The sequence below is a fragment of the Polypterus senegalus genome, chromosome 8 (assembly GCF_016835505.1).
Source record: "Polypterus senegalus isolate Bchr_013 chromosome 8, ASM1683550v1, whole genome shotgun sequence".
NCBI lineage: Eukaryota > Metazoa > Chordata > Cladistia > Polypteriformes > Polypteridae > Polypterus > Polypterus senegalus.
In genome coordinates, this window is record NC_053161.1 from 70,812,138 (window position 1) to 70,827,074 (window position 14,937).

The 14,937-nt window shown below is 38.0% G+C and overlaps 1 protein-coding gene across 4 annotated transcripts in view; it reads left to right on the forward strand.

Annotated features, from left to right (window-relative positions):
- The window catches only part of LOC120534023 (histidine ammonia-lyase-like), an 80,692-nt gene extending 71,462 nt beyond the window's left edge, over window positions 1-9,230 (forward strand). For 2 of the 4 annotated variants that reach the window (XM_039761241.1, XM_039761242.1), the window contains 4 exons: window positions 611-745; window positions 7,047-7,155; window positions 7,278-7,351; window positions 7,902-9,230. In XM_039761241.1, the coding sequence (XP_039617175.1) occupies window positions 611-745; window positions 7,047-7,155; window positions 7,278-7,351; window positions 7,902-8,020 (437 nt within the window). In that variant the 3' untranslated portion in view covers window positions 8,021-9,230. The remainder of the gene's footprint in view (window positions 1-610; window positions 746-7,046; window positions 7,156-7,277; window positions 7,352-7,901) is intronic. The other 2 variants (XM_039761243.1, XM_039761245.1) reach the window with 1 other exon arrangement.
- Window positions 9,231-14,937: the final 5,707 nt, after the last annotated feature.

The following is a 14,937-nucleotide window of genomic DNA, read 5'->3' on the forward strand; positions in this document are numbered from 1 at the left end:
TGCTAAGACCTGTTGCTTGTTTTCACTATCCTATTTTACTAAATATTTTCTGACAAAACCGCTCTTCTTTCATCTACTGTAGTGTCATGTCTAATGGCAAGAAATACTCTCTATCAAAATAAACATGATAAAGGAAGATGTCTTCATTTTTTCAGAGCACCCTAGGGCTTCAAATTTTGAAAGACTACGAAACCAGAGAGAGAAACAATAAGTGATTAGTCATTTTTTGCTTATTTCTTTTACAGTAATTTAACAGAGCTGTGCTGATCAGCTATTCAAGTCTTTGCTTTATTGCTGAATTAGTTAAGTATTTGTTGTTGCTTTTGCATTCAGTTCCAAGGATAGTAAAAGTAACTCTTTCTGACCCTCCCAGATGACATCTAGTCCCTAGTTCCCATTAACATCAGTCTGCATAAGGTTTACAAAATTAATTCTAAGCAAAGGAAAGAACAAATAACATCTTTAATTTTCTTTATGAAAATCCTTTCATTTTCACCCTTCAATAATACCTATTCCATAGGAAATCATAAATTCCCAGAAGAGAGGGTAACATACAGACAGACATAATGAAGCAAACCATAGGTCAATAATGATATTTTCTTTTGTCCAGTTTCAGAAAATAAAGTTTTGTGTCACCCTTCTTCTGTTGACTCCTTGTCCACCAGTGCTGCCACTGAGGATCACGTGTCAATGGGAGGATGGGCAGCTCGAAAAGCCCTCAAAGTGGTGAAGCATGTGGAGCAAGGTACAACATACTTGGGAAAATGTAAAATATGATGTACTGTGAATCTGAATTTAGCCGTTCTGTTCTTCTGTGAATGCACTTGCTGTAAATATCATTTTCGTAACATCTTCAAAAAATGGAAATTAGGATGGCATAGCCACACTGCAGCTAGGAATATTTTGCAGTTTTGGACTTATTGGGCCTGTGTGTGTACTTTATGCAATCCAAGTAATGCTCTTTAATGTCATTAAAGTCCTGAATAAGAAAACAATGGCGTAGAATAGGGCTGGGCGATATGGCTCAAAATTCAAATTGCGATATTTTTGGTCCAAAAGTCAATATACGATATGCAACGATATTTTTTTCCTATCTATTATTACTTAAAAAAGAAGCCACACATTTATATTGCTCTTTAGTTATTTACATGTAATTGCAAAATTACAACTTTACATCATAGGCATAAACCTAAATATACTCATTAATGCAAGAAACACAACTAAACATTTACGCAAGAAAGCCAGTTGTCTGAATATTAGGTGACGTAGGAGTAGATGCTTTATCTACTTTACTAGGTTAAGGTAAAAAAAAATTAAAATAATAATGTTTCAATATGCTCTTTTTAAGCTATGTTTTGTAAACAGATAAAGCGTGGCAAGAACAAGCATTCAGGTAACACAATTTCACAAATTTTGTGCAAGAAAGACAAGTCTGTCAACTGCCTCTGGCTTTAAAGATGCCCTGTGGCAGTTCACTATGTTGCCACCTGGGCTAAATGCCCTTTCAGAGGGTGAACTATTGGCCTGTATGTAGAGATATTTTTTTGCGAGGCGACTGATTTGGAAAGATTGGTTCATGATCTTTCCACCATGCAAGTGGGTTTGTCTCGGTGTCAATTTCAGCTGCTTGTAGGTAGGTTGAAAGTTCAGCTTCAATTTTATCTCTGTCAGACAATGTCGATAAAGATGTTGGCCTCTTAACGAAGCTACCAAGGCTTTGCTTCTCCTTTTTGGCTGGTGGAGGTGATGCTTCAACTGCTTCTGAAAGTTCCCCAGCTAAGTCAGGCTGGGCACTGGTCTCATCATGTTGAAGGGTCTCCACTTCAGACACAACTGTTTGACTTCTTCATACTTTTCCTCAGGAATGTATGATCTTTTGAAATGTGGATCCAAAAAAGAAGCAATGTCTAGTAGTTGCTGGGTGGCAGGGTCATCAAATTTCTCTCTCAGTTAATCAAGAATTTTGGTCTTAATTGACATAGTGAGCTCTGTGTCTTCTGGCTGGTGAGCCAAGATGCTGGTTTGAAAAAGGTGTAGCACTGGCTTAACGTAGGGGACTGTAACATAGGACTGAGCTGAGAGTGCATCTGTAAATTCCAGGAGGGTTCGAATAGCTTTATCAGTTGACTCTAGTACATCTATGTCCTGCCATGTAAGTGCCAGATGTCTGGTTTTCTTGTCAGATGAGAGAACTTGGGTGATGGCCCTCTCTTGTTCCAACACTCTCTGTATCATTGCTGCCCTTGACCCCCATCTTGTAGGGGATTCTGTTATGAGCTGATGGGAAGGCAGATTGAGTTCTTTCTGTGTTGCGGTCAAATCCCTTCTTTTTTTTCAGCTGAAGGAAAAACATGCAACAATTCTTTTGCATACACCAATTACCCGTTCAATGCGGGGATCTCTCATGCTTCTTTCTAAAACCAAACACAAATTAAAGTCTTATTAATTATTTACGTTATTATTAATTAATAATATTTCTCATACACACTATTATTTACGTTTATTTACTATTTCTTAGCATATTTATTATTTATTATTTATTATATTTTATTTATTTATAACATATTTCTCATACGTGCACACACACACTTTACATTTATTATTACAAATTTCTTATATTTATTACGTGTTATTATTTATTTTCAAACATTTCTCATACACCCACCCAATCTAAGGCAGCAGCAGTATCCACCACACATCCATGACACCTACTTCCTTTATAGTTTACTTTTTTAAATACACATTAGCAAACTAGCCTCATAAAACAAAGTCATATATTCTAAAATGCTCCACACAACTTTTTTTCCCATGGCTCTGCACTTGTGACCTTTCCAGCTTCTACAGCTCTACTTACTTTTGTGAACAAGTTCCAAAACATGGGTAACTTTGCAGGGTTATCCACATATCCACAGTGCCAATTCACATAAGTGAGTCACTGAGGGTTTAGAGATGTCTGGAGCACTGTTGCCTCACAGTAAGGAGATCATGGGTTCACCTCCTTAGACCTCTCTTCATGGAGTTTGCAAAGCGCATTGAGTAGTGAGAAAAGCACTATATGAATGTAAAGAATTATTATTATATGTTCCCATATACTTCAATGGCAGTAGTATAAAGTAAAGCAATTTTATCTATTGTCTAGATTCACAGGATAGCCAGCAGCCAGAAGCTATCCCACAAGTATTTGGTATAATGCAGGAACCAGCTTCAAAAGGATGCCAGCCCATGATAGGACAAAGTCAGTCATACCTGATGTGTCTTGAGTCCTCCATTAACCTAAAATGTACCGACTTGGACTATGGGAGAACATATAAACCCCATCAAAACAGTGACCAGGGGCCTCATGTATAACGGCGTGCGTAGAACTTGCACTATAACATGGTGTAAGCACAAAAGCCGAAATGTGCTTACGCACAGAAAAATCCAGATGCAGGAATCTGTGCGTACTCCAACTTCCGCTACATAAAACCTGATCAGCGTGAAAACTAACGCTCGTGCACGCGCTTTATGTAACGCCCCAACTCCTCCCAGAATTACGCCTATTTGAATATGCAAATCAATATAAATCGCCCTTAAGCGCAGCCTTCTGTGAAAAGACAATGGGAAAAGCACGGGGCAAAATATAAGAATTTCAGGAAATACCAAGTGGAGGCAAAGGAAAAACATACTATTTGTTCAAATAAACCGTGGTATAATCAACAAAAGGAAGTTGATCGAGTGACATAGCGTGTTGGAGAAACTTGAAAGCTCACATTCACAAAATCGCACAGTGCCGGAAATAAAAAGAAGTCACATATCAAAGTCGCCGTGAAAAGCCGAGTTGTAAGCCCACTGTCTGAGTGTCATATGAAAGCTTATTAGGGTACAGAGAAAAAAAGGCACACAGTGGGGAAAAAGCACGAAATGTCAACTTCAGTCTCAACATTTCCACTTTAATCACGTAGTTTATTTTGTCATTAAAGTAGAACATCATAAACTTCATCTTAAAATCATTTAATTAACCAGTTTCTCAAATCACATCGTAATTAAAGTAGCACGTTAAATGCTTTGTTTTGTATTTGATCTTTTATGTGCTCTGTGCGTGTGAATCACTACTTGCTTCTTAAACCGGCTCTCTTCCTCCAACTGGACACAGAATCCATTACATTTGTGATATTACATCTCTCTGAATAACTAAAATACTAAGATGTATACGTGATGTCATTTTCATGATGATAGGAGTTAAAGCACGTTATTAAACATGTGTTTCACTTCGATGAAATAATTTATTGCAGCAGTACTCAGGGGCAGCTCTAGGCTTATAGTGGCACTGGGCAGAGGAAGAATCGGTGGCTCCTTTGCCCGCCAATGTCATGCACGGTGGATGGCCACGTCCGTTGCAAACACTGTATAGCCGCCTTGTGCTCACGACACAAGCATTTAACTTTTGCTGAAATTTGTCGCTGCGTTTTTTGCTGTGTTGTTATTTTCTCTTTCTCTTTTATATTCAATATATATTGACGTAGCTGTCACTGCAGTCAGTGCTTTTCTTTCCCCAAGTAACCGATCGCCATACAATCAGCTCTGTAATAGAAGTTAAGCCATCTGTAAGCTTAGCGCTGATTCTTCAAAACGTTTAAAGAACATTGAAATATCTTCGTAGTACATGTTTAATTATTCTATCCTTAACGACACTCCCAGTGAAGAATATAGATTATTTAAATGAAGTTAAAGTTTTATCTGTATAATTTAACAAACATATTTTGCTGCATTTCACCTTAAAAATGATATCGTCATCATATGTAAATACGCTTTATAAAGTGGCTCAGGTTGTGAGATATTATAACTGTAGTGTAAGTTTACAGTGGGGTAATTGTACTTATAAGTACAAACAGTTCTACAAGGAGCAATTGATTGAGTGCATTTAAAGTTCTTGGGATTAAACTGTTTCTGAACCCCGAGGTCTGTACAGGAAAGGCTTTAAAACGTTTTGCAGTGGCTGAGACAGCGTGTCCTTGAAGCTGTATACCGATAATTCTCTTTCCGATCAGCTGCTGCTGTGATTCACACTCAGATACAGTGATATAAATACTTCACGTGGTGCAGTGAGAGTAATATGGAAAAAGATGATCCGCTGTGGCAACTCCTAACGGGAGGAGCTGAAAGAAGAAGAAGAAGAAGAAGAAAAAGAAGTGAGAGTAACAACGCTAAAGCAGTTATGGTATTTGGAATACTATGGCTGTTCCCTGGACCATTATATTGTTACGAGTTAATTACAATCAGATGCATTACACTAATAAACAATATGCGGTTAGTTTCGATGTATTTATAAAATGAAAATAATGAGTAACCACACAAGAACAGCAGCATTGCTTTGACGCTGGGTGCCACCAGTCTGCAAAACCGAGCGGAGAACTTGCGTACGACAAGGCATGAGGTACCGTGGAAAAGTGCGTGGCTTTACGCCAAGTGTAGGTTTTATACATCGCGATTTGAACGTGGAAAAGTTCTTACGCAACATTTCTGTGCGTACGCACCGTTTATACATGAGGCCCCAGGTGTTTTATCTTGGTAGAGTAATATATTGCTCTGCTTTCCCCTATTGTATTATTAATAAGTAGCCTCAAATCTCACAGACTTAAGGTATTATAGTATATAACTTCTTCCCACCTTTCCTTCGATATCTATAACCTAAGGCAATTTAGGTGTAGTAAAAGACAAGCAGAAGTTATGTTACACATAAAATAATGTATTATTGATAATATTCATAAATAATAACAAAATGCAAAGTACATTTGAATATTGGCAACCATACAACCTGATTAAATGGTGATGTGTAGTTTCAGGCGGCACATAGACTTGTTTGTTACTTAATGTCTCTAGTTAAGGCATCATTGTTGCTCAGCTTTCTTCAGAACAGGCCTCAAGCCTGCCTCAGCATGGCTGCCAAGCTGTGCTCTTCATTGTGTTGTCTTTATCATCAGAGGTTAGTAAAAGATGCTTCTTTTAGATGTTAGTAAGAGAGAGATACTTCATCATCGCAGGTTAGCAAGAAAAAGAATGTGGTTGAGCAAGCAGATTTATAGATTCTCTGTCCAACCGCTAGAGCCAATAGGAGGTCATAGTACTTCAAGGCCTCTGAGACAAGCCAATTCCAAACAGCCATACCTCAGACCAATGGGGGAATAGAACATCTTAACACCTGTCTCCCCCCAAGACCATATGTTAAGGTAACCTGGCTTCCTTGCGGGGATTGAAAGACTCTAGCAGAGAAACATTTGTGTCAAGCACTTCCTTCCCCCAACTCTGTCGTAAAATTCAAAGATTTTAAAAAATTATATGCAGAATCTCACATCACAAAACCAGGTCATAATCAATCTGACCTCTGATGCAAATATAATGCCTTCACCTAGTTATGTAGACCACCATGCTGAACATTCATTAATTGTCAGGCTCTTTAAAAGTCTTATGAACATCAGCACAAGGCCTGCACTAAGGCATTCCTTACCTTCAATCTGTCATTTCTCATAGTGTTGTATCTAAAGAGTAATTAAAGTCTACTGTTATCTTGAAAATAAATATATATATATATATATATTATATATTTGAAGTTCTGAGCAATAAAAACAAGTTTCAAAAAAATGTTGCAACCCAGTAATCCAAATGTCTACTATTTCCATGATGCAGACTGGTGGAAGGAATCAAACCTTTGGCAGTCCACACAAACTTGAGTGAATATACAAACATCATACAGCAAGCAGCTAATCTCTAAAATAACAGGGGTCTCTGCAAGGTGGAGAACCTACCTGCTATATGGCTCTGTGCCACTCCTTTATTATTATCATTATTATTATTAGACAAGCATAACTTTACACTTTTTTCTAAATCTGCAAAAGGCCAGGGTTAGTTTGTGCCTCTTTAAATTCCTTTAACTGGTTAGCTTAATGTGAACTTTAAAAAGTACTGACTTAAATTAACAGTTCCCAGTAATCTCAAGAAAATACATTATTTTTACTGCGCAGCTCAAGATTACATGCTCTGTTGATTATAAACAAGCTGCCTTTTTTCAGTTCTTTCCATAGAACTATTAGCCGCTTGCCAGGCGCTGGAGTTCTTGCGTCCTTTGAAAACTACTGAACCTTTGGAAAGAGTCTATGATCTTGTACGTTCTGTGGTCAGGTAAGTGACAGGGAGCATGTAAGGTAATTTTTTAAAACTGAACCTCTCTTAAAAATACTTGTTATCTTCAGCAGTTTAATAAATTACATATAAATAGTAAGACGATTTTGTTTTGTGTGTAGACCATTAACCAAGGACCGCTTCATGACTCCAGATATTGAGGCTGTTCACAGACTTCTGCTGGAGGAAAACGCAAGTATTTTTAATACCACCTGTTTTAGTCTGATAGAACTTTATGTATTTATTATAGCATCAATGGATATTAGGCAAGCTAAATGGTCAGTCTGGGCAGGGAGGGAAGTTGACACATCTTGATTTTTTTCCTGAAAGCTGTTGTTTGGGAACATGGTAACTCTGCACTAAAACGTCATCCAGTTGATCATACAGGCTTAGTGAGTGTGTTTGTAATGTTGTTATAGTTTCATCTGTTAGTTTAACCTCCATTGCCCTGTGCCTTCATTCATTTCTGTTTTTAAATTCTGATTACTATCAGTTTTAAAATAAATACATTATTAAAATCACAGCTGGGTATCAGTAACAGCAGCAGTAGATGTTGCGAGTTTCATTGGAACACTGCTTTATAATGGACAAAACAATTTTCTTTATAAATGTCTTCAAGTTACAAATGCCTTTGCCTGAGAAAACTGGAAAGACTAGATTTGCAATAGCCAAGTAATTCAAGTAAAACACGTGGCTTGTTATTTCCCTTACCATACCTTGACCTGTAAGTATTTGTGTTATTGCAGGTGTGGGATGTTGCAAATCCTCATATGGAGAAGTACAGAAAGCAACACCTTTCACAATAACGTCTAGACAGCCCAGGTGGTCTGTCCGAAGTATGGCACAACCCTTCTGCGGTGCCTGAGAAGCCAAGGCACAATAGCCTTTAATTAGGCAGCAACCTGCTAATGACGCACAGTATTTATGAAAGCGTTCTTGAAAAGCCTTCAGAGTTGCACGAATCATACAATGAATGTGTTATTCTAGCACTATTTCTTTATAAACACAGCTACTGATTCTTTAAAATGTCACTTATCTTAGAGCACACAACTGATCTGGTGCACAATTCAGAAAGCATTAATGAAAAATCTTTTGGTAAATGTAACTTGGAATGAAAGCAAATGAATAATGGGCTACACAAATAATAAATAATATGTATTAATAATATCCTTTGCTAGTGCACTGCTGATAGTGTCAGTTCCTTCTTTTAAGTGAAGTTCTTATTAAACTTGAAACACAGTCCTGGCATACAGTAAAGAAATCTATCAATTTACAGCATGAGATATTCATTTTGGTAAACTGTAATTACTGTAGTCAGGGTCTCACAGCAAAAACAATCTTCATTACAGGAAGTTTAATTCACATTGAAATAAAGCAACTTTTTAAGGATCCTCATAATTTTGTGTAGACCGTTAATCAAGTGATACAAAAGACACAAGGAAGTATAATTGAGCAATACCTTATCATACCATTTTTCAAAGTGCACTTAATCCTGAGCAGGGTCACGAGGAGCTGGAGCCCATCCCAGTCCGTGCCGAGCACAATTTCTCAGGTGAAGTCAAAGACTAGCTGGCACAAGCGAAAAGCCCATTCAGTCATTCCCAGGGCATTCAACCATGCAGGCCAAGGTCCAAGTTCATGCTGGAACTATGACAGAAATCCAGCCAACATTAGCTGCAAGCAGCATAGCGGAACAGCGAGAAGAAAATGAGAAATGGTTAGTATTAGGGATTGCAGTCAAAAAGTGTTCAGACACTCAAAAAATAAAAACAATCGAATAGTCTCAATGACATCTGTGGGCCAGAAGATGCGGTGTTGAAATAAGGAATCTGCATCTTTGGCTTAAACAATGGGGACTCTCCAATACTGGGTTGGGCATTCTAGATTCTGGAAGTCCTACAGCTCAAATCAAGGCCTGTTCCACCAGCTTTATTTAACCTTTAAACTTCCATGTGTTGAAGAAGGCTTTCATATTATGGTAAGGTAGGTGTGAAGTATTACAGGGTGTGTCAAAATTATGTTAACATTTGAATGGCGGAAACAATTTATTCACAAAACATAGTTCATATGTGCAAGATGATTTACAGGAATGTCTCAAACTGTTCGCCATCATGTTCAACACATGTACCATATGTGGAGCATAAATTGTCCACAAAAATTGTATATAAGTACATACATAGCAGTACCATTAGTGTTAACATAATTTTGACTCACCCTGTATTTTTTCCAAGTATTCAGATAATCGTCATATGATCAAATGCATCATGTCATTTTCAGATTTTGCCAATTGCAAATGGTAGTTAAACTACTGAGAGATTATAACAGAAGTTAACAGCATACAGTATTTGAGTATGAGTGCAGCTGACAAAGGAGCACCTAGACAACAACATTTATTTAAATAGCATATTTTGATAAAAAGAGTGTAATTTAAACATGTCAAAGAAATAGTTAAAACAAAGAAATATAAATTAAAAATAAGATTCTTAATGGAAAAGGTAACATACAAAAATAAATAACACACACTTACATAAGATAGATATATAATTATTAAAGTCCTTATATATAAAGTTGTTTTTTAAGTCGCTAAAGATGAGTCTAATGATAAGATCAAATGGTCAGGAGGACAGAAGAAATCAAAAGAACTCCAGTTAAGTTGGAGAAACAAAAAAAAAGACCACCCAGTCCCCACTGAGCATTCTACCCAACATTGATGTCCTTCAGTCATTCCTCATTGTTTCCAGTTTTTGTCCACCCAGAGGATTCAAGAAAGTCGGGTCTTGTGGGCATCTGGGGCACTCGCCTTCATTCCAGCATCGCCGGTGGCTGTATGGTGTCGCAGTCAGGTGGTGGTGGCAGAAGACATCACCACAGAGGAACTGGAAAAGAAACCAGAGACAAGTAGAGATTAGTAAAGACTGCAGATCAGTGAAGAATATGATCATTCCATGCCTATATAGTCTATTATGAGTATAAAAATAAAATATAGTTGCAAAATGCTTTATTAATGATGTGGGTTTTTAGCAGTTTTTTTAAAGTGATCCATGGTGTTAGTCTGGCATATCTCTTTTGCTAATGTATTCCAGTTTTAGTGTATAGCAGCAAAAGGGCACTTCACCACTTCTTTTATGCTTAGCCCTAGGAATAATAGGCAGACAAATACTAGAAGATCTAAAGTCATGACTTGGAATGAAGGAGGACAAGCAATGCAAACTATAGAAAGGACCAAGAGTATTAATCACCTTTATATACTGTACCAATATTAGTATTTTAAAGACTGTTCTAAAGGACATGGGTGTCCAGTGTAATGTTGCTAAATCAGATTCTGTTTCACTGGATTACCTTCTTGCTGTTGCAGTTTGAACTCATTACAACCAATTCAGTTATTTTAGGGAGTGCATTACAGTATTCTAGTCAACTAAAAACAAAAAACATGAACTAATTTCTCAGCATCTTGTAATGTTATAAGAAGTCTAACCTTTGCAGTGTTCCTTAAATGGAAGAACGCAGTTAATGTACATTTTAAAGATTAGGTCAGAGTCAATGATTACATCTAAATTCTTGACCTTGGCCTTCACTTTTAATGCTAGGGGTTCAAGTTTATTTTTAAAACTCTTACTGTTTCCATTTTACCAACAACTAATATTTAAGTTTTTCTTTCTGTATTTAGCTTGAGAAAATTGCTACTTATCTTTTCAGAAATTCAAGTTAAGACATTGGGTCAGAAAGCCCAGAGCATCAGGATCACCAGATGCTAGAGCTAAGTAAAGCTGTGTATCATCTGCATAGCTGTGGTAGCTCACCTTGTGTTTTCAATATAATCTGACCCAATGGGAGCAGGTAACTTAAAAACAACAGTAGGCATTGAATAGATCCTTGGTGTACACCATAAACAATATCATGGACCTCTGCACTACACTCACCTAAACTAATAAAGGATTTTCTACCTGTAAAATAATCTGAAAGCAATTCAAGACACCGAAGGAGAGGCCCACCCATTGATTTAGGTATGGAGGTCACAGGTCTAGTAGAACAAAAACAGATAGAGAACCTCTGTCTGCATTAACCTGCAAGTCATTTACTACTTTAAGCAGCGCAGTTTCTGTACCATGATTCATTTTAAAACCTGACTGAAACTCATCAAGAAGAGAATGTTTATTTAAATAGCCATTTAATTGCTGAAACACTGCTTCTTCTAGAATTCTACTTAGAAAAGGAAGGTTAGAAATGGGTTATTACTTCCAGACAATGTGCAAGCAGAAGTTCCTTATTTCTCATTGTTTTTCTTTTTGTTTCTGAACTTATTTACTAGTTACCAGTCTTGATTAAGATTAGATTTGATCTGTCTTCAGCCCTGTCACTTACAGTAGCCACTAGAAATAGATCAATGGATTTTAACTCTGATGATGATCTACAAATGGACACAAACTCTCATGCCAGCTAATCAACAACAACATTTATTTATATAGCACATTTTCATACAAACAGTAGCTCAAAGTGCTTTACATAATAAAGAATAGAAAAATAAAAGACACAATAAGAAAACAAAATAAATCAACATTAATTAACATCAAATAAAAGTAAGGTTCAATGGCCAGGGGGGACAGAAAAAATAAAATCTGTAGGGATTCCAGACCATGAGACCGCCCAGTCCCCTCTGGGCATTCTACCTAACATAAATGAAACAGTCCTCTTTGGATTTAGGGTTCTCACAGAAGGGCTTGATGATGATGGTCACGTAGAGTTCTGCCTTTGAATCCATCCATCATTGTTGGAGCATCATGAAGCTTTGAGTAGGTGGAGGTGGCGCAGGCCACCACCACAAAGAAACCGGAAAAAGAAACAGAAAAGAGAGTAGGGGTCAGTACGGATTTTAGAGCCACCATGAATAGTTATTTTGAGGAGACTGAACATATAGAGTATCAGGATTAAGTTAAATTAAGTTAAATTGAAGTTATAAAAAGGCCATGTTAAAGTAATCTCGACTCCTAATGGGTTGTGAACTTGGTTGGAGTAGTGAAGAGGACCCACAGGCTGCCTTATGTCTACAACACCTGAAACAGTAAGAGACACTGAGAAAATGAAAGTGTGGTGTATTAAATACTCCTATAATCCGCTACTTGCACTGCGCCCTATGTAGCTCAGTTACAATTTACTGCAGCAGCTGTTTGTCCACAGAGGAGGGGGTGCCATGACAGTGCAAGAGGAAAAGCAAAGCGAAGAGGTTTTAGAACTGGTGTTTTATCTGTTATTATGGGAACTGTTCGATTGCTGTCAGATAAGATGGAAGAACTGTCTGCACTTATAGGCAGCCGTGGAGCATACAAATATAAGTGACATTTTGTGTTTTACAGTAAGATGGCTTAAATCTGATATATCGGTAACTAAAAGGTCTCCTGAATAAGAAAAAGAGGGAATTCATATCCGGTGACAAAGCGGTTCAGAAGGACATACAGCGGGTGTTAAAGAAAAAGATGAGTGTAGGAAACAAAGTTTAACAAAGCTAAAATAGAAAGCAAACTCACTTAGAATAACATGAAGGGTGTCTAGAATAGACTGGACATAATTATGGGACTCAGAAAATCCAGAGCTCAGGTGCTAGAAGGGGATGTGGACAAAGCTAACAGCCTGAACCATTTTTTCTTTAAATATACTTTCCCTCTCACTTGTACCTTCTTCCACTGACCAGTCTCCTCACACCATCCCTTTTACATCAACACCTCCTACCACATCACCTGGGATGACAAGTGATAAGTCCTCCTCTGAAATATCATTGTGGAATGTCCATGACTGAAGACCAAGGAGACAATTGAGGAATCTACACACAGGAAAAGCTTCTGGAGCAGATGGAGTCAGTCCTCAAGTTCTTAAGGCCTTTGCTGACCAACTTTGCAGTGTCATCTATTCAGTCTGTCCCTAAGGTTTCAAAATGTGCCACTGCTGTAGAAAACATTCTGCATTGTTCCTGTACCAACAAAGGCAAGCACCTCTTCAGGCCACTACAGAACAGATGCACTTCAGTCTCACATCATGAAGACCTTTGAGAGGATGGTCCTGGACTATATGAGTTCTCTTGTGTAAGACCACCTAGACTCACTGCAGTTTGTCGATCAGACAAAGATTGGAGTGGAGAACTCAATTATCTATCTGCTCCACAAGGCTTATTCATATCTGGACAAATCTGGCGGCACTGTGAGGGTTATGATTTTTGATTTCACAAGTGCCTTCAATACCATCCTGCCATCCTTGTCAAGGGATAAACTTAGACATATGCAGGTGGATGAGCCTATGGTGTCCTGTATAATGGACTATTTGTAGGGCAGACTGCAGTTTGTGAGACTCAAGGACTGAATTTCTGATACGGATGTGAGCAACAGTGGAGCACCACCAGGAACTGCCCTGTCTCCATTTCTCATCACTCTGTACACCTCAGAATATAAATCTAACACCAGGTCATGTCACTTGCAGAAATTCTCAGATGATGCTGCACTTATGGGGTCTGTTGATAAAGGGGACGAGACAGAGGATAGGAGTCTGAAAAGTCTGTTTGTTGGTGCAAAGAGAAATATCTGCATCTCAACATCAGCCCAACTAAGCAACTGGTTATTGACTTTCACTGCACCAAATAGCTTCTGTGTCCTAGCCACTATTTAAGGAGTGGATGTAGAGGTGGTACACTCCTACAAGTACTTGGGGGTCCATAACAATGACAGGTTGGACTGGTCTCGGAATACAGAGCAACTGTGTAAGAAAGGAGCAGAGATGCACTTTTCCCTTAGGAGACTGCGTTCCTTTAATGTGGGTAGTGACATCCTTCACATCTTCTATAATTCTGTGCTGGCCATTGTGGTTTTCTATGCTGTGGTGTGCTGGGCTGGTAACATCACTTTAAGAGTAGCCCACTGAATCAACAGCCTAACTGAAAGGGCAGGCTCAGTTATAGGACACACTCTGGACACCCTAGAGGTCATAGCAAAGGAGAGAATGAAAACAAAACTGAGTGTCATTATGAACAATGCTGCACATCCTCTGACACACTAACATTGAGGATTTTCAGCCAACAAATCATTCAGCAGACGTGTGTCAAGAAACACTGCTGGGGTCCTTTATACCAACAGCATTACATCTGCATAACGCCTCACCGTGACTGTGAAAGCTGAGGCAGATGTTTTCTTCCTTTTAGTCATTCTGCACCACTCAGACTATAGTGTGTCTGTGGAAATCGATCTATTGAGCTTCTATTAAAAGTCAAATTTCTCCATGGGAACAAATAAAGTTTAATCTGAAGTTAAGTGAGATGTCAAGTTAAATGACACCTTTTATTGGCTAACTAAAAAGATTACAATATGCAAACTTTCGAGGCAACTCAGACCCCTTCTTCAGGTGAGATGTAATGATGATTAATGATGATAAAGATGATTACATCTCACCTGAAGAAGGGGCCTGAGTTGCTTCGAAAGCTTGCATATTGTAATCTTTCTAGTTAGCCAATAAAAGGTGTCATTTAGCTTGACTTAGGGTTAGTGTTATACATAATGGCTAACATGGTACAACACCCTAGTACAATCTGAAGTTAATAAAGACAAAAGAATTGAGATTATTTTTCTTAAGCAGGGGGTTTATCTACTGCAGTTTTTAGGCAATCTGGGAAGACCCCCAGATCTAATGATGACTTCACTAATGTCAAATACACTTTCAATTAGCACATCTGAGACTTCTTTTAAAAAGCCTGTTGAGACTGGGCCAAGGAAATAAGTGGAGGGTTTCCATTGAGAAAATGTTCTA